Source organism: Rhinolophus sinicus, chromosome 15 (genome assembly GCF_057876585.1).
Source record: "Rhinolophus sinicus isolate RSI-liver-muscle chromosome 15, RSI-T2T, whole genome shotgun sequence".
NCBI classification, from domain to species: Eukaryota; Metazoa; Chordata; class Mammalia; order Chiroptera; family Rhinolophidae; genus Rhinolophus; species Rhinolophus sinicus.
Window position 1 is genome coordinate 103387051 of NC_142515.1, and position 19285 is coordinate 103406335.

The 19285-nt window shown below is 47.7% G+C and overlaps 1 protein-coding gene across 1 annotated transcript in view; it reads left to right on the forward strand.

The window, feature by feature from the left end:
• The window catches only part of XKR6 (XK related 6), a 256773-nt gene extending 237733 nt beyond the window's left edge, over positions 1 to 19040 (forward strand). The window contains exon 3 of the mRNA XM_019733085.3: positions 17710 to 19040. Coding sequence (XP_019588644.2) covers positions 17710 to 18674 — 965 coding nt within the window. The 3' untranslated portion in view covers positions 18675 to 19040. The remainder of the gene's footprint in view (positions 1 to 17709) is intronic.
• The last annotated feature ends 245 nt before the right edge of the window (positions 19041 to 19285 follow it).

Here is a 19285-nt window from a genome sequence, read left to right on the forward strand (position 1 = left end):
AAATATTAAACCCTGCCTTTAAATATTGGTTTTCTTTTAAACAAGCGTTAAGTGCTAAGATTCGATTAGGGCCCTTTCTGTCTCTGGCATTAACCTCCCTGAGAAGTTTTCTGTCTTCACTTCAATTGCTAGCTCCTTTTACATCAGAAACCCTTCCAGTGACTTGTACCTTAGCTTTGCCTTTGCTTCTCTTTCTAGAAAGAGCCCTGACAGACAGCATCCACGCGCTTCAGAAAGGCAAGTGTTCATTTGTGCCTCTGTTCCCACTGAGCTAAACGGTGCCTTTCTCCTCAGCCGCCAGTTCCAAAAGCACTTCTTCCTTTCCCTAGTGAGGATGAAACGCATCCCGCAGGAAACATCAGCTCCCACTTCAGTTCCCCTGGTCAGGTTGTCCTTCGCTGTGAAGAGCTAAGCCTTCTGTTTCTGGCTTTCAGGTGAGGGGAAGACCCGGGGACTGGTTCTTAGCTGTTGGCTCAGTTCAACGACCCTCTCCTTCCTCTTCCCACAGTGGAGGACTTCTGTGTCTCTCTTCCTGGGAGCTTGCTTTTTTTCTTATGTGAAAAATACCTCCTGGTCTCTCTCCAGTGCTGCTCCTGTGGTCATTAGCGGTCCCCACCCTCTAAGCCTGCGATACAAAAGTTCATTACTTGCTCAGTTAGGATTTGGATTATAATTTGGTGAAGCTGCCACCCAGAGAGCGCTGGTGATCTGGCTGTGTAGCCTGCAAGTAATGGATCTGTGTTCCTCACACCAGAGCTATGAATTTCCTACTCAGTTTCCTCATTGCCAAGAAGTGAAATCTGTTATTAAAATGACCAGTCCACTGCATCAAACGACATCAGACAATGAAGCACCTGTGCAGCGTTATAGGGAATGTCTGTGCCGACCCCCAGCCCTTACCAGTCTTACCCACTGCCTGATCACACCCCAGGCGAACAGCCCTTCTCCCTCGCTCACCCCATGCAGAGCTAGAGACTTCCTGTGGGGTGTTCAGCCTTTGATATCAACTTCCAAGCTGCTCGTCACACTTCTGTGTCTTAGCCAGGAGATAAATGAAGTGAAAGATGTGCTGTTCCCTCTTCACCCCTTTCTCCTGGCTGTCTTGCGTCTTACCCGTAACTGAGATGATGAGCGATACACAAAGACACACCTGCCTTCTCCGGCCAGAACACAGGTTACACTTGGCTTCTCTCATTTCCCCCAGGTTGGCTTCTCTCAAGCTCCGTTTCCCTCTCCTTTTGAGGTGACAACCCGCCTTCTCTCCCATCAGATATATGCTTGGCATCTACACATAGGGCGCCCTGACCAGACAACCCCAGCTCACGCGCCTGCTTCAGCTCTCGACGGCTCCTCCAACACAACGTTCAAACCTTACACTTTTAAGCAGAATTTGCGAGGATTTTAAACAGAGACCTAAAGCCTTTCGCTACATCCATCCAGCTTGAGTCTGCATATAATTCTGAGATCTTTCAGCTGAGGCTGTCCCTAACCACTGGTAAGAGAAAAAGAGGAGAGTTCTTTTCTTATTATTTTTTAAATTGTGGTAAGAACACTTAACATGAGATCTACCCTCTTAACAAATTTCTAAGTGCAAAAGAAAATGTGTGTACCTACGAGGGAGAGTTCTTAAAGCAGCAGAAACAAATATGAGAAAGGCGAACTAAATTGATTTCATTATAGTGAACATAGATGAAATAGCAAGTGTGTACCTGGAAATGGTTGTGCGTGAAATGCTAGAACCAAGAGGGACATCGAGGCAGGCTTCCTGAGCCCACACAGGCTGACCAGTACATGGGGGCAGGTCCTGACGGCTGTAAGTTTAGAGCCGGAGCAGTAACTGTAATTGGGCCTTTTATTCATTTATTCAATAACTACTTGTTAAGCACCTACTATGTGTCCCGCACGGTTTTCGGAGCTGGGGGCAGGTATAGCAATAAACAAAACAGAAAACCCTACCTTCATGGAGCGTACATTTCTTGTAAAGAGAGACAGACAATGACCGTAACAAATATTTTGTTTTATATACAGTTTTCCCCCACTATCCCAAAGTAGGGTATTCCTATGAAATCTTTCATAAGCCCAAATGGCATAAATCAAAGAAGCAATCGTCATTAATTTATGTGGCAAAAGTTTTCAGCGTTCCCACATAACAGAACACCAGGCTTTGTAGACCCACCGATCCACTCAAGCAACACTTTCCATTGTGTTCATTGCTGGATGCCGACCCAAAGAGCTACTTTGCTACTAACAGCACCAATAGTAACTCCATCCGCTTTCAAGTTACTTTCTCTCTGCGTGTAAATAGTGTGAGTGGTGGATGCAGGCGAGTTCAACACACGCCGTGTCTTTATTTCATTCACACAATCGAAACGCTTGATCACATCCAGTTTTACACTAAGTATAACGCCGTTATGAGGTCGCTTAGGCTTTTCTGATACCTAAGGACCAATCTTGCTCACAGATGCACAAAATAAATCAAGATAAAGCCCAGATGCTCAGACATAGTTCAGAGCTATGGGGCTTGATGCTGAGTGTGGTTCCCGGGGAAAGGGCTTGGCGGGGCCACTCTCGCTGCTGGGCCTTCACGCTGCCTCTATAACGGCTCCTGCAAAACAAATGCTGCATGCTGTTTTTGCTTCTCACCTTTCATCGTAAAAGTGAAAATCCTCTTCTGATTCCTTTCGGTTAGCAGAAAGAGGTACTAATGTAGGTCTTTCACAAGAGCAAAGTGGCGTAATGGGAACTTTTGAAAAGCGGGGAATACCTGTCTTAGAAAAGGACCACCACTAAGGGGAACAGTAAAGCTGGGAAGACGGTTGGAGGGGAGCAGAGCCGTGTGCAGCTCTCAATGGGGTGGCCAAGGAAGGTTTCACAGAGAAGGTGACCTTGGAGCAAAGATCTGAAGATAGGAGGGAGCCAGCCCCGCATATTTCTGGAGGAGAGTTATCCAGGAAGAGGGAACAGCCAAGGGCAAGGCCTTGAACTAAGAGAGTGCCTCCCGTGTTTGAGGAGCAGCAAGGAGGCCGAGATGAGTGTGGGCCCCTGGCCGCTTCTACAGCTCAGCCCTGCCCAGGGGTCTTGCCAGCAGAACGTCTCTCCTCATTCATCTTTTGTTAAAAAATAAAAAAGCATATATATATTTAAACAGCTTTATTGAGAAACAATTTATTCACCCATTTGAAGTGTACAAGTCAATGGCTTTTCGTATATTCACAGAGTTGTACCATCCATCACTACAATTTATCTTAGAACATTTTCATGGCCCCACAAAGACACCTCGCTCCTTAGAACTGCTCTCATGCGAGCTCTGCCCCTACTTTCCTGCATCGGGAAACGCTGGCTGAAGTAGCACTAGGTCATGAGTCCACTGAGGGATGCTGGGCAAATCTCTCGAATCAAATCTTCTCTGCGCCTGGGTGATGTGAGTGAGGGCAGAAGGGATTGCCGAAGCCGGTTTCAGCTCTGGCAGGCTATGACTCTAAGAGAAAAGTGGGGGAAATCTCAGCGAAATTTGGAGAGTAGCAATCTTTAATGATTAGGCTAGACAGTCACCTCAGAGACAATCAGAACACTAAGCCTCACAGGAACTTCTGGCTCCAGGAAAGGCTGCAATGAAATGATCTTCAAAAGATCTTTTCTATTCCTTAAGATGTCCAAGGAAAGAAAGTCAACTGTTTCACAAATGATGTCTTCATATGTGACACATCTCTCAGTACGGGGGGAAGGGTGTAACAGAAGAGACTCAGAGAAGGACGCCTGGGGGTGAATTCCTGTAAACTGTTCCCTGTAAGATTTCCTTAAATAGTTCATAAGTGGAAAGGGGTGCATGATACTGGTAGAACTAAAAGGAAGGAGGGAAAGAAGGAAGGAAGGAAGGAAAGGGATGGAGGAAAGAGAAATGGAAGAAAGGAAGAAGAAGGGAGGAAGAGAGAAAGGCAAGGGAAAGATGGAGGGAGGGAGGGCAGGAGGGAGGAAAGCAAAGTAACAAAAAGGAAAGAAAAGAAGCATTGTATCTGTGAATTAACTCCAGTGTGAATTCACTTCCGGTGTGATCATGGGCGAATCACCCTTTCTGAATCTCAACGTTTCCTCCGTAAAACTTACCCCCATTGACCCCCAATCAATTCTGGACCCAATGGGCGGTGTTAGGTTGGTCAGGATACCAAGAGTTGTTCTAGGGGTGTGCCATTCAGTCCACGGCCACCCTGAGGTAAAGTTTGGGTCTGATGCTGACCAGAGGTGAGCTGCGTCCTATGTATATTGGCTAATTTCAGGCCTCTTTGCATGTTCAGACCCCACCTACCGCAGGCTGCCAGACCCTGGAGTTCAGGAGCCTGCCAGCTGTAACCTCTGCCCACCTGTGATAACATGGGGTCCATCACCACTGCCTGCTGTTGCCGGGAGCCCATCATTTCCTTCACCCCTCACCCTTCACCAGTAATAACCAAGCACTTTGAGTCCTTCCCTGATTGTGCCCATGCAACTTTCCCGAGACTCCCACCTAGAAGAAAAGGTGCTGCCTCCTGCTTTGCATTGCGGGAAGCTGCTGGTTGGACCACACAGGCCTGGCTTCACACCCTGCTCTGTACTTACCTGCTGCATCCACTCCACTCACATAAGCTCCTTAAGCACAGTGAGGCTCGGGGTTCTCATTTGTAAATCACAGCTCGTAACTCCTGCCTCAGAGGCGTTCTGTCAGGAGTACATGCATTTGTTCTTGGCGCAAAGGAGGCACTCTAACAATGGTGGCTAGATTTTTTACTCTCAGCCATCGAAGGCACACATTGCCGCCATCCTCAGCAAGGTTCTGGTTGAATGAAATCATTTTACCTGGCAGGTTTTCTCATCCAGTGCCACGGGCTGAGGAGGCAAGCACCACTTCCAATTCAGCTCACACATAGGCACGTGCCAACCTCACCTGCTCAGCAGTCCTGCTTCCTTCCACCAAGCTGCTCACCTGAGCTGCCACAATGCAAAAGAGAGCCACCTGGTGTCCCTTGCCCTCCCCTAGCTTCTGCTGTGGCTCTGTCCAGAAGCACAGCCAGGACAACTGCACAGTGAGTAGATGCAGTGAGGCCAGACCGTCCTATCCACAGTGAGGACATTGTTTCTGGTTAATCGAGGGCATCACCCTCAGGGACTTAGTGGCCCCTGGTAAAGGAAGCCAAAGGGCTGGCAGGATTTCAAGGGCTTTGACATCCTACCCTGGTGGAGACAGGACCGAGCCTGACTCCCAGCCTTTTATAAAGGTTTTATCAGCTTCTAAATGACTATAACTTTCCAAGTCCCCTCCTACACAAAGCCTGCAACCCTCCTCCCGCACCCCAATCACATTTCTGACAGGACAGGGACAGGATGAGGAGGCTGCAGTGACCTTTGTTCTTTGCCTTGACAGAACTGATCTCAATGGACACCGTGTGCAGAGTTGTAGCACCCTGCTTACCTGTTTAGATTCACAGGAGCCTGCCAGATGAGACTGAGCTGGGACATCCTCCCGCCCCCGCTGCGGGTCTGCCCCTCTCAGGGTTGTGCACAGTTTCGTGAGGGAATCCTGTAGGTTAGGCTTTTGTTGAAATAAAATATTATATACAAGGCTGATGGTCAACGATAATGCATTAAGCAAACTCACTTAAACACATCTGTTATCGAGCACTTGCCATCCGCTGGGCTCTGTGCTAACCTCAGAGGGTACAGAGATGAATGAGGCAGACGGGGTCTCTGCCCTCATGGGGCCAGGATTTTAGTGGAGATAGGCAATAACAAACAATAAATAATACCATTTCAAATATAATTGACTATGGATATGTATATACATATATAGAGAGTGTGAGTATGTATATATGCACATAGTTTACATAGTATGTATAATATATATTACATAGTATACAGTATGTATATCGGCTGTATTATATACATATTGGCCTAGAGGAGGGACAGAGAGAGAGAATATAACATATAGGCCCATCTATGGTACTGTAGAATACTATGTATGTATATTGCAGTCATGCTTCACATAACGATGTTTTGGTCAACAGACAGACTGCATACATGATGGCGGTCCCATGAAATTATAATAGACCTGAAAATTCCTACCACCTAGTGACCTCGTAGCTGTCATAACATCATAATGCAACTCATTACTCGTGGGTTTGGGGTGATACTGGTGTAAACAAACCGACTGCGCTTCCAGACGTGTAAAAATATAGCACAGTTACGTACAGTATATAATACCGGAGAATGATAATAAGTGACTATGTTATACTGGTTTGTGTGTTTACTGTACTAGTCTTTTTATTTTTATTTTAGAGTGTATGCGTTCCACTTACAAAAGCCTAGTTTGCTGTAAAACACTGTGGCGGGGTTAGGCCACAGCAGCCTCAGGCAAAATGTGTTTCCTGCATCTCTTGATGGCATCGTTTTCTCTTGTGCTTGATTTAATCTCATGTTGTTTTGTACAGTAACATGCTGTACAGGCTTGCACCCTAGGAGGAGTAGGCTATACCATACAGCCCAGGTGTGTAGTCAGTGATACCCTCTATAATACGTTTGTGTAAGTGCACTCTGTGATGTTTGCACAATGATAAAATTGCCTTTCCCAGAACACATCCCTAAGCGGCACATGACTGCATATGTATTCGATATGTATATATACACTATACACGCATATATGCTTTTAATATATGTCTGTGTATGTACATATATGTAGTATAGGATGTATATTTTCAAAGATGTGCTATATTTTTTACATTCATAATTCATCGAATCCTTGCAATCCACAGCCATGGTTCACAAACAGTAAAGTAAGGCCAGGTCTGTTTGTTCCAGAGCTCATGTCCTTTTCAGGCCGTCTCATGGGCTCTGTGAAAATGCAGTCACTCAGCCATATCAGGGCATTGAGCCTGGCCAGTTGTTTGCTCCTCCATGAGAAGGGATTTACTGGAACTTTCTAGTGACAGCAGATGGCCTTCTTCATGGTGTGTTCCAGGCCAACTGGGATCCAGGCATCCTCAAGGCTTGTGCCACACCAGCTGAGAGGCTGACATTTGTTCTAGAATCTCTAACGTTTGCCTTTATCCAGCTGGCTATGAAGATGGTATTTTGATAGCTCTGATAGCACCTTAGAAAGAAGAGACTAGTGAAGCAGGGGGCTGGATGTAGCTTTCCTCCTGCTGGGTCCTTTAAATACTAGTGTCTGACCTTGAATCTCCTTGAGGGGAGGGCCGGCAGCTTCCTGTGACCCACTACATGGAGAAGCACCAGGGTCCACCAGGAGGCAGAGGGAGCGAGGGGAAAATGTGGTTAAGAGCCTTTGTTGTGGTTTCCACAGGAAGGAAAGGGCTGAGGCAGTGGAAGCGGGTTTAGGATTGGCTAGTGTGAATAATTTCAGGAGGCTCTACGGCACATTATCTGGTCCCTAGAGTGTCCCTAATTATCTGGTACCTGGCCCTAAGGTGATTAGAGCAGGAGACTAGTGGCCTGGGAATGTCAGAGCCAATAAAGGAGGTGGTTGGGGGGTGGGCTCCAGATTGATTGGTTTGCGTGTGAAAGGTGCCAATGGCCGGCTACTTCTAGGAATTTGCTAACCCTGGGAGGGGCAGCTGCTCCAGAGTCAGTAAAACGCCAGGTGTCAAAGCATCAGAATAAAGGACATGCTTGATGCAGTCATCTTAGACAAATCCTTTTACTTCCCTGAGCCTGTTTTCCTCTTCTGAAAAATGGGGCACCAGTAGACATTCCAATGGAATATTGTCTGGATTAAATGTGCGAAGTATCTGGAATAATGCCTGCTACATTGCAAACGTTCAATAAGTGTTAGTTCTTCTTTGTCTCTGTCTTGTACCCTCAAGGTTTTCTTCCTAATGGAGACTCCCAGAGAATTCCCCTTTCCCACATTCAGGGGTGACGGTAGGTGGTTGTGATGGCTGGTGGGCTCACAGGCACCTTTCCCAATGGGCCCACTTGAGAATCCAAGGATAGCTATGGACACTTTCATGAGAAAGAGAGCCACAGTTTTGCACGTAGTTTCAGAAGGACTGGACCAAATCTTTGCCCTGCCCTTGGGGAGCTCACACGTATCTGGGCACATCTGAACTGGAATAAAAGTGGGGGCAAGTAAGAGATCAAGTATATCAAGGTGGTGGGAAATGCTAAGGTGGACAGTAAGGCATGGACGGTGGGAGGGGGCATCGGGGAGTCTGAGTCTGCAGTGTGGGGGTCAGGGATGGCCTGGCTGAGAAGCTGACATTGGAATAAAGGTCTCAATGATGACATTGAGGTCTTCAGATGACATTCAGACATCTGAAGGAAGGGCATTTCAGACAGAGGGAAGAGCAAGTGAATTTGCCCTGAGGTAAGAGAGGCCTGGAGCTCTTCTGAGGCAGAGGGAGTGTGAGGAGCTGGCCCAAGATGACCTCAGGGAGGGCCAAGGGGCTGTCTCCTGCGGGACTTTGAATGAAACCTTGATGCCCTGAAAGAAGCTTAGATTTGAGCCCATTGGAGAAGGGAACTATTGAAGGACATAAGTAGAAAATTGACGGGTTACATTTGTAACTGCAAAGCAGTATCGTCTTGGCCCCTGAAGGCCCTTATAAGGACCGTGGCATTGGCCCTGAGCGAAATGGCACACCAGTCAGGATAGGCTTGCCATGCTGCTGTTTAGAATATGGAAACAATTTCAGTGGCTTAAAACAACTTTGATTCATTTCTTGCCTGTTGCATGTCTGTCATATGTCACTGGTGAAACAGCCTCTTCTTGGAGCGTGAGAGACCATGCTCTTCTTCCTGGAAGTGACACATGGACCTCTGCTCATGGATCACTGGCCAGAGGATGTTACCAGCCACACCGGAGTTCGACAGGGAAGGATTGCATTTCCTCCTATGAGAAAAGCATGAAAAATCAGTGACCACTGACAGTCTACCATGCGTGGGAAGCCACGTGGAGGCCATTCTTTAGCTTAGTCACTCTGGCTGTATTGTGACAAGGGCAGGTGCAGGGAAACCAGTTAGGATGCCATTCCAACAATCCAGGCAAGAGATGGAATAGAGGTGTCACCACTGCTGCACTTACTGGGACACACAGACAGGACTTTTCAGGGGTGAGTCCTCAGCTTTGCAGGCCCACAAATTTGACTTCATCAGTGCTCAGAGACGAACAGAGGGTTGACTCAAGATAACCAAATTGATTGGAAATTGACGTATAAATCTCAATACTAACTCATGAATTTGTGGATGTGAATGGGGAGATACACCTTTTCCAGTGATTTAAAAAAAGAATCTCAGTTTTGGAAATAGGCAGTCCTGTGTTTAAATCCTGGCTCTGTGATTTCTAAAGTACTTGATATGGACAAGTTACTTAGTCTGTGAGCCTTGTCTCCTCACCTGAAAACCAGCCTACTGCATCAGATACATTTGTAGGGAAAAGTCACTGAGTTAATCAGTGTGTGTTGAGTGCCTCGCACAGAGTCCGGGCCAAGGACTGTTCAACAGAGGAGCAGTAGGGCTGTTATTCTAAATTTAGAGATTGTCAGATGACATGATAAGCCTGGATTCAGAACCAATAAAGAGGTATTTCGTATAAATCATGGTAAGACAGTGGTAAACAGATTACCATTGTAGTGGGCAGATTTGAAGTCTGTCTTCCTTAGACCATATGGTCTCCCTTATCTTAAAGAACGTTGTCTTCAGCCAGAGCATGGTGTACTTTCTAAGATGTCAACCTTCCCGAGACATTCCACTCCTCCCTTCCTACATTGATACCAGGCCACTTTGATTGGACTTGGGTTTTTCCAGATTGCCTCAGTCACGCATATATGTCAGTCCTGAGGGTTATGTCTACCCTTCCTAAGGATCAATCTAGAAATGGCAGGGGTGTCTTAAGGGCACCCCATGTGGTAACCTCACGTGAGGATCACACCCTCTTCAAATACAGAAATCTGATGAAAATGAGTATGTCAGTGCTTGCGAAAGACTGCATTCAAAGAAAACTGTTAGACCTTCAATTATTTACTATGAATGTATTTTCAGTGAAAGTTTAAGTAGCCTGATTTCTTTGTTGCTGTCATGTCAGACGTACAGAATGTAATTATTCAGGTAGTGCATTGATTTACCCAGAAGTATGGCGTTGGAATGTGCAGGACAGCCTGGTGGGGCTCTTCTAATTTGCAACAATGCCCATCAAGCTTTTCAGGAAGAACATAGTTTATCCTGACCAGGGGTGTGCTGGTAAATGTTTAACAACCAGCTCTTAGCAGGATTGGGGGAACACTGATTTGTAGCATTTGCCAATTTCTGTGGTATAAATACTCCCACCATGTCTATTTTACATGATATCATCCAGCCCACAAAATTCCTGCAAATTGAACGGTGGGATCTCGGAAGCCAGGATGAGCCAGCTCTAGCACAGCGATCCTGGCTGAGTGGTGAGAAGATCCAGCTCTCAGTGCTCGCATTCTTGCTTCCTACTTGCGTAACCTTGACCAAGTTACTTAACGTCTTTGCACCTGGGTCATAGATGGCATCCCTGAGGCCTCTTTCCTTCTGCCTGGTTCTCCGGGGAGGAAAATACCTTTGACAGCCCCTTGCTGTGTCTCTGGGTGGAGGTGAGGACAGGAGACAGACGGTGATGCTTAGAGAGCTGTGCACACAGCTGTCTTATCTTTTTCTGGGAGTATTTCCAAGAAGAGATGGGACTTTTTAAAAATGTAGGAAGATAGGGGAAGTTTGACAGGTAGAAAGGGAACAACTGCCCATCTAAAAGGAACTCAAGGAGGGGAAAATACACAATGGGAACTTGAAACGTAGGTGGTGGAGTCCCCCCAGATGTTAGCTTCAGTGGTAGGGAGGGAGGAGGTGAGGGTTGAAAGAGGGAGACGTTGACCTTGACATACAGATAGACAAATAGCCAGCTGAGCATGTTTCTTGGTTTTGGGAATCTCTAAGGGGCCAAGCCAGTGGGGTACAATGCCCTACAAATTAGGTGAGTATGCAATGTCAGAGCATAGCTGTGGCCACATCCGCGTCTCTTAACTTTGCATTCGGTTTCCTCATTTGTAAAATGGGGATAATCGCCCGGTAGGGAAAGGATGCCATAACTGGGGGGTAGCTAATGGTCAAGTGGGAAGAAGGACAGAGTGGGTCTCAATGCCAAACGTCACACAGAGACAGGAGGCGTGTACAAAACCAGGCCTCGTAACGCTGCACGTAGGAACTGTTGGTGATCGCCGTAAGAGTTCTCCATTGGGGCTGGGGGGTCAGGAGTAAAGGGGAGGTGAGAGAGGGAAAGCAACAAAGAAATCACCCCTGAGAAGGTTGGAGGAGAAGAGACAAAGAGAGGTGGGATCACAATGGGAGAGGACAGACGGTGCAGGGAGCTACTCTTTGTAAGATGGGAGGAACTTGGCCGTGGTTACAGGTGATGGGGAGGAGCCAGGGGAGAGGGAGCAGGGAGTCCCTGCACGGCTGACTCTTCCTACTCCTGCCCTACCTTGTGCTTAGCCCTCATCCAATCTCCTCCTTAAGTCATTTTCCAATGTGTGATGTGGCAGTGGGACTGAGCGCTTCGTGGCAGAGGGTGGAGGAGGGCGGCTGGGGACACACCTGGGCTTGCACAAACTAATCTGTAAAACAGTCTGCAATTGACCCCACCCACCTTCACTCAGAAGCATCTCTGGATGCTCCTTGGGCTTCTCAGAGCTCTGCGCGCACCCACTTGCTGCATCCTCCCTGTGAGATGCTCTAGCCTTCTGGTTTCCCCTTCGCGCTCTCTTTCTGGAGACATGGTGGAGCTCCCATATGCTCGCTAGCCCCTCGCTGCAGCTCTGCCCTGGTCCAGTCTGAGCCCTGGCCCTGCCTTCTTCCTGCCAGACCTCAGCCTCCCTACCTGACCCTGGCGGCTGGGCCCTCCTTCTGTCCTTGACCCTCGCCCTGCATTGTACCTTTCCTCCCGTTTCTTCCACCGCATCTGCTCCCACCCTCTGATTTTAGAGTCCTATCTTTCCTCAGACACCCTGTCACTGTGCTTCTCACACGAAGGGAGAGCCACACTCACAATTTTTTTGCTGTGTTCCCCAACTATTATAACAACCGTTCAACGGACAGTGACCTTTGGATATTGCAATGACACCACGAAACTGGGCCTCCCCTCCTTTGGTAAGGGATGTCCAACTGCAGATTGCCCTTCTTCCTCTGTTCTCTTGGTCATAGGTGTGGCCATTCCATTTCTGGAAGCCTTAGACTCCAGGTTCAGTGATGAATGCCTAAAGGCCCCTCTCCCAGGCCTTTCTCAGGGGAGTGGCCCCCAAGAGACTCCAGCTTAGTGACTTTCTAGCTGGCGCAGCTGGACTCCAGTCAACTCAGTGGGCCAGCTGCAAGCTCCACCTCCTGGTCTGCACCAGGAAAAGTGAGCGAGCCATGAATGTCACTGCCCAGAACTTGTCACAGCCGAACGTGAAGTGTTTAACAAATTCCAGTCTGATCTTTGGAGTGCAGAACGTGATTGAGCCATAGGTGGGAGGAATCACACTGCTCCCAGGCCGCGCCGAGAATTTCACTGGGGGCCACGAGGCCACTTCCACAGCCGGTTCCCATGGGTTTGGGTCTTGGCTAGGATAATGCATTGACTTTTGGGTTGACCTCAGGCAAAACAGAAATCTTTCAAGTGAACCACTGCAGAGAGGGAAAACCCTGCACTTCCTCCCTCTGTAATAGAATACACTGCAGGCCTTTGAAGATTAATCACTTAACAGAGGGAAAGTGATCTCAGTTAATTCTATTGGCGTCACCTCTTTCTTTGTGGCTTGAATGTTACTCTCCTGAGAAAGGTGGAATAGAATTCAAATTTGGTTTTTAGCTTCATAATCAAAGGCCTCTCTCAGGTACCCACGGGTACTAAACTTCCTGTCCACTCTTGGCTGAGATTCAAATCCTTTGCACCCAGAGTGCCTAGACTTTCTTTTCTCTCCCCTCACCCAGCCCCTTCTAAGGCCACGTCTAGAGGGTCCATTAGTGCAGTAGTTACTTTCAAGGCCTCTGGAGTCAGACTCTGAGTTTGCATGCTGATTCAACTTCTTAACAGGTGTATGATTTTTGAAAAATATCTTTAATTTCTTCATCAAAAAAAAAAAAAATGGGATGAGAGCACTGTATTAGTTTGCGAGGGCTGCTGTAACAAAATACCACAGACTGGGTGCCTGAAACACCAGAAATGTATTTTCTCAGTTCTAGAGGCTGGAAATCCAAGACCGAAGTGTCGGCAGGGTAGGTGTCTCCTGAGGCCTCTCTCCGTGGCTCGTAGATGGTCGTCTTCTCACTGTGTCCTCATAAGCTCTTTTCTCCATGTGAGCGTCCCTAACATCTCACTGTGTGTCCAAGTTTTCTTTTCTTATAAGGACACGGGTCACATTGAATTTGGGCCCACCCTAATGACCTCATTTTAACCTAAGCACCTCTTTAGAGGCGCTATCTCCAAATGCAGTCACATTCTGAGGTCTTGGGGGTCAGGGCTTCAACAGATGTGTGTGTGTGGCAGTGGACACAGGTCAGCCCATCACAGCGTTCTTCTAAATAAGATAATGCGTGTACATCCTCAGTGAGTCACACTGTTTTCTGGGGCAGCCAGGCACACTGACAGGGCATGCGTCTGTCTGGGCTCTCCCTCCCCTGCCCCTCGAGTCCCAGAATTAGCTGGCTGCCCTGACATGCCTTCTGTGATGACCCTGTGAGGAAGAGTTGCGCTTCCAGTCCTGTGGGTTTGTGAGGTCAAAGGCTTTGTCTAGGGAAATGATGCAAAAGTGACCAAGTCACGGGACATTTGGTCATAGACCAAACATAACAACTGTGGCAATGTCACAGACAAGGTCCTGACAAGTTCCCTGGGGGTGGGTTGAAAACAAGTGTATCTAACACTCTCCACCATTGTTTCTTGAGACCCTAGAGGCTGAGGGTCACTTCTCTGTTGAATGTCCAGTGAGAAACCAAACTCCCAAGTGAGGTCCCAAAATGGGCCTGGTTTGTCTGCTCTCCTCTCCGGGGTGCACTCAGCCCTCTCACAGCACCAACTTTGGACCCAAAAATGTGTCTAGAGCCTTGCATAGAGCAGGAGTTCTTTGGTGATGTGGTGAATAAGAAAGTGGCCAGCATAAGGGTTTTAACCACCCTCATGTAGACCCCTGCATAGGATCATCTCTGTTGATGCTGCTGGCAGAGAGAGTGGGCCAGGCTCGCGTGACGTGAACCCCCCACTCATAGTACTGCCTGTCCCTGCTTGTGCATTCAGCCCCCAGCCAAATGCACGCTTTTTCATCTTGGGCAGGCCCTCACCCTGAGCACCCCGCACATGGGCCAGGGGTCAGACGTTTCCCCTTGCCCTTTGTCCTTGAACCTGGAGCGTGTTCACAAAGCCAAAGCTGTGGCCTGGCAATCGAGGCCTGACAGGCAAACAGCGTGATGCTAGAAAAGGCACCTGCCGTTAGAAAAGGCTGATGACCTTCGATACAAATGACCTCGGGGAAAGATGCTACCCGGTGGGCTGCCAGAGAGCCAAGCTGACAAAGAGATAAGACAGAGAAAGAATGGAGAGCCGAGCCCAGCGTGATAAGGCAGGCAGAGCACTGTACAGCGGGCCTACTTCTGATTCCCATAGCCTCTCAGGGTAACTTTGGGCAAGGTACCCACACGCCTGTACCCCTGTTTTCTATTGAATGAGGGAGTTGAACTGGATAGTCTGTGAAGCTACCCATGGATACAATGTTTGACGTCGTACAACTTTACCACATTGGGAACAGAGGAAGAAGAGAAGCGGGGCTGAGGCTGGGTATCAGCACGCCAGCCAACGCCCCCAGCCGAATGCTCAGCTGTCAGTCTTCCATGTGACCAGCTCCCAAGCACCCCTTGTAACTCAGCAGTGATGTCCTACGACATTTGGGGAACATTCATGCCATAGCCTCGAGAGAAATTCTGGAAGCGCTGCCCAAGAACTGAGGCAGCACAAGGGGTCAGCTCAGAGGGGCGTGGTCTCTGCAACACCTCATGAAGGGCGAGGTAGGAACAGAACACCAGCCCTCAAAACCACAGGGACAGATGTGGACATGGTATAGGTCACCCAGGAGATAGAATAATGAAGAAGGATTGTATTTGGCTTTGCCACATGCGATCAATGGACATTTGAATTCCAGTTTATTCATATTTGGTATGGAGGGGGCCACAACACAGAACAATGAAACCAAGATGGTGAAGGCTGAGGGGCTGTCCTGCTTCTGCACCCCAAGTCTGTTCAAAAGCATGCTCAGAATTACAGTGAATTAGAGCACGCTCCAGTGAGAACTAAGCTGCTTTTTCTTCCTTCATGAGCTCGGCACTATTGCTTCTCTGAGGGCAGGGGAAGTAATACATTTCGCTTTATTAGAAGGAACACAGAAGTGAACCCTTTTTCCCATTCGACTTCTGTAGAACTCCCCTCTGACAACTAAGGGTCAGTAGTACCATGTTTCCCCGAAAATAAGACCAGGTCTTATATTAATTTTTGCTCCAAAAGACGCATTAGGGCTTATGTTCAGGGGATGTCATCTTGAAAAATCATACTAGGGCTTATTTTCTGGTTTGGTCTTATTTTTGGGGAAATAAGTACCTCTGTGATGTGTCACTATTAACATCAAGAAATGAGTTCATCAGGAGAGGAGGGACATCACAGAGACATTTAAAAGGAACTTTTTGAGGATGCCCCAGTGTTGGTAACAAGCCTGGCACAAACTATCAGACTAATAGCACATTCCCTGCCCTCAAGAAACCTATAGCCTGAATCATGTGACTCTGAAGGGGACCCCATTCCTCTCCCTACCCCAAGCCAACAGACAAGACGAACACAGGAGGGTCTAAAATATTAATATAACCACTGTGACATGGCTGCAGAGCTCACATACCCTCAGCACATGCTGGTGGAAGTGCCCTGTGGGTACAAGGGGCAAAGCAGGACACAAGACTACTGGTTCAGAACTTTCCAAAAAGCTGAGAGGAAAATCGTTAGGCATTTCCAAGATTGGCTTCTATGGAGCAATTGGTATTGTTTCTCCTCAGTTTGTTTTTAATCTTGGTTGTTATTATTACAATTACAACACATACTCTATGTAACAGTTAACCATCCAGGGTTTTTCTATGCTTATGCTAACAGACTGGTTTTTGTTATCACATTAGAATGTTCTTTGGCAAGCTGTGAACCTGAGCATCTCCCTGAAATGTTGGAAGGGCGGAGCTATGTGAGATGAGAGAGGAAGGTCAAGTTCAAGGAGTGGGTAAAATGACAGAGAACTTTGATTCTTCATTGAGCTTTGGAGAAAAGTGGAGAGGTGGGGAGCGGCCTGGGGAAAGACAAGCAGAAGGCAGAGCTCTGGGGGACTCTAATTACTTGCCTGGTGAATGGGGCTCCTGGATCTGACATTTGAGCTTAGGCGGGGCTTTACTTTACTTCCAACCTGGAAGAATGTCGTGGGGGAATTGTGCTCTGGTGTGAGGGCAGGGGATGTGGTAAGGAGATGGTTGTCCATGGGACACTATTCAGGACTCCAACTGAATTTAATTGCATTTAGTTCTGAAATTTTGGGAAAAAGGAAAAACCAAAGAGGTGACAAATGGAATGAGAGAAGGTAATGCATGGGAGAGTCCAGGGGTGACGGGGAGGCCTGCTTGACAGCAGATTGTATGACAATACCTGACTAATGATTGCTTGCTCATGGGTGGATTTGGAAGGTATCCCATAACTACTTATTGTGTTTAGTTTGATTTAGTTACGCATATCAAATAGGCAGTGTTATAAATAAAATTGCTCTACGGTGATTCAAGTATCACTTGGGATCTGACACAATCAATTGCACGTAGAGGAGAAATGCAAGGAATGATGTGCCGAGGTCTTGGAAACCTCACCAGGCTAGTGAGGGGGAGAGGCATGCTCATACCATGAGTTATACCGCTGCTGAGTCAGGACGAAATCTAGGAAAGGACAGCACCTCACTGGTCAAGGCCTCCAAGAACTCCGAGCAGTGATTGGATGGAGGATTGTGAGGAGGCCAAGGAGACAAGAATGAGTGAGAAAGGCAGCCAGTGAAACAGACAGGACATCCCAGGGTCCTTGATCAGGGTGGCCTTAGGAAGTGGATGAGGGAGAAGCTAAGTGGAAGAGGGTTCAGTGAAGGGCTCCTTGAGGCCTTGAGTGAGCTGTTGAAAAGGCCAAAGACTGACTCTAGTGCCTTCCCAAAGGAGAACAGTTGTGGCTCTTGGGTCAGTGAGTAAGCTGTCAGTCTTCACAGTTGGTGATCCCTTCGATGAGCTTCCCTGAGAGCACAGGATGCTGGTGATAGGGACACCACCTCTGGCCATGAATTCACGATCCTTAAAATAGAACATGTGTGGTCCCCCCCACAGCACATCTAATGAAGCACCATGGTGGCCCCACTCCCCAACCCCCCTGGCAGAACACGTCAGCCCCAGCTTTCTTCTTGAGCAGTAGATCTCCAGAAGTTCTGGACTGGGTTGTGGAAAACTAAAACTAGATTTCAAAAGCTGTCAGCTGCGACCTCCAAATTCAGTTCCTGATTTTGTGTTTCTTTCTCCCTCCTCCTTTAGATCGTGGTGAGTGTGGGCGTCTCCTCAGCTGGCGGCCCTGCTGTGCCCTGCAGTTGCTGTCCAAGGTTTTGACTGTGTGGGTTTGTGTCTTTCCGGCAGGTGTCTCCTCTGTGACTTCCCTGATGTCCCTGGCTTGGGTGCTAGCCTCCTATCACAAGCTGCTGCGGGACTCCAGGGACGACAAGAAGAGTATGAGCTACAGAGGGGCCCTCATCCAAATCTTCTGGCGCCTCTTCACCATCTCATCCAGAGTTATCTCTTTTGCCCTATTTGCTTCCATCTTCCAGCTCTACTTCGGGATCTTCGTGGTGGTGCACTGGTGTGCCATGGCCTTCTGGATCATCCATGGCGGAACAGATTTCTGCATGTCCAAGTGGGAGGAGATCCTCTTCAACATGGTGGTAGGGATTGTGTACATTTTCTGCTGGTTTAACGTCAAGGAAGGGCGGACTCGATATCGAATGTTTGCATATTATACGATAGTCTTGACTGAGAATGCTGCCTTGACGTTCCTTTGGTATTTTTACAGAAACCCGGAGACCACTGACTCCTATGCGGTGCCAGCACTGTGTTGTGTCTTTATTAGCTTTGTGGCTGGGATCGCATTGATGCTCTTATATTATGGTGTGCTGCATCCCATGGGGCCACGAGCTAAGATCTTTGCCAGCTCCTGTTGTGCCGAGCTGCTCTGGGGCATCCCTTTGCCCCCCGATGTTGAGCCCATGGCGCCTCAGACCCCTGGGTACCGGGGGACCCAGGTCACGCCTACCAGAGCCGTAACGGAACAACAGGAGGATCTCACGGCTGACACTTGCTTGCCCGTTTTCCAAGTGAGACCCATGGGGCCCGCTACCCCGTCGGGGCGACCTTACCCCCCAGAAGGGCCCCTCATTAAGATTGACATGCCAAGAAAGAGATACCCAGCTTGGGATGCTCATTTTGTAGACAGGAGGTTGAGAAGGACTATTAACATTCTACAGTATGTCACCCCCACCGCGGTAGGCATTCGGTATCGAGATGGACCGCTCCTCTATGAGTTGCTACAATATGAGTCTTCACTCTAAGAGCATCTTGACCCAAGTTGAGAAGGGGACCTTAAGTTTGGTTTGCGGCAAACACCGCTTGCAAGAAATATAACCCTCCCTTTTCCCAATACACAGAACCACCATCACCACCACTACCACCACCACCACCACCGCTACAAAAAAAAGAAAATAATAAGTCACAACCCCTTCAGATAAGCTTTCTTTCCAGTTGCTGTATGTATACAAAGATATTCTCTATGTTTTGTAAGTAAAAACAAAAAGAAAACCTTTCTTTTGTTTTTTACACATAACCAGTATTGAAAAAAAATCCCAAACTATTGTTCACATAGTGGAGAAGGAGGAGTTGTCTCCACTCCAAAAGAAAAAAAAATGTTTTATACCTTACACCAAGTGTAGATCATTTATGGGATTGGTGCTGATTGAAAGAAAAAAAAACAAAACAAAACAAAACAAACACAAACAAACAAAAAAACCTTCAACTGCCTTATGCCCTTAGGTGCTGAGTTTCATTAAGTACTGTCACGTTTTCTCATGCAAAACTCTCTGGTGATTTTTGCGCCAGGAGAGGGAAAATTAAATAATCAAATGAAACAAATCTAGAAACGAAACAAAAACCAACCAACAAAACA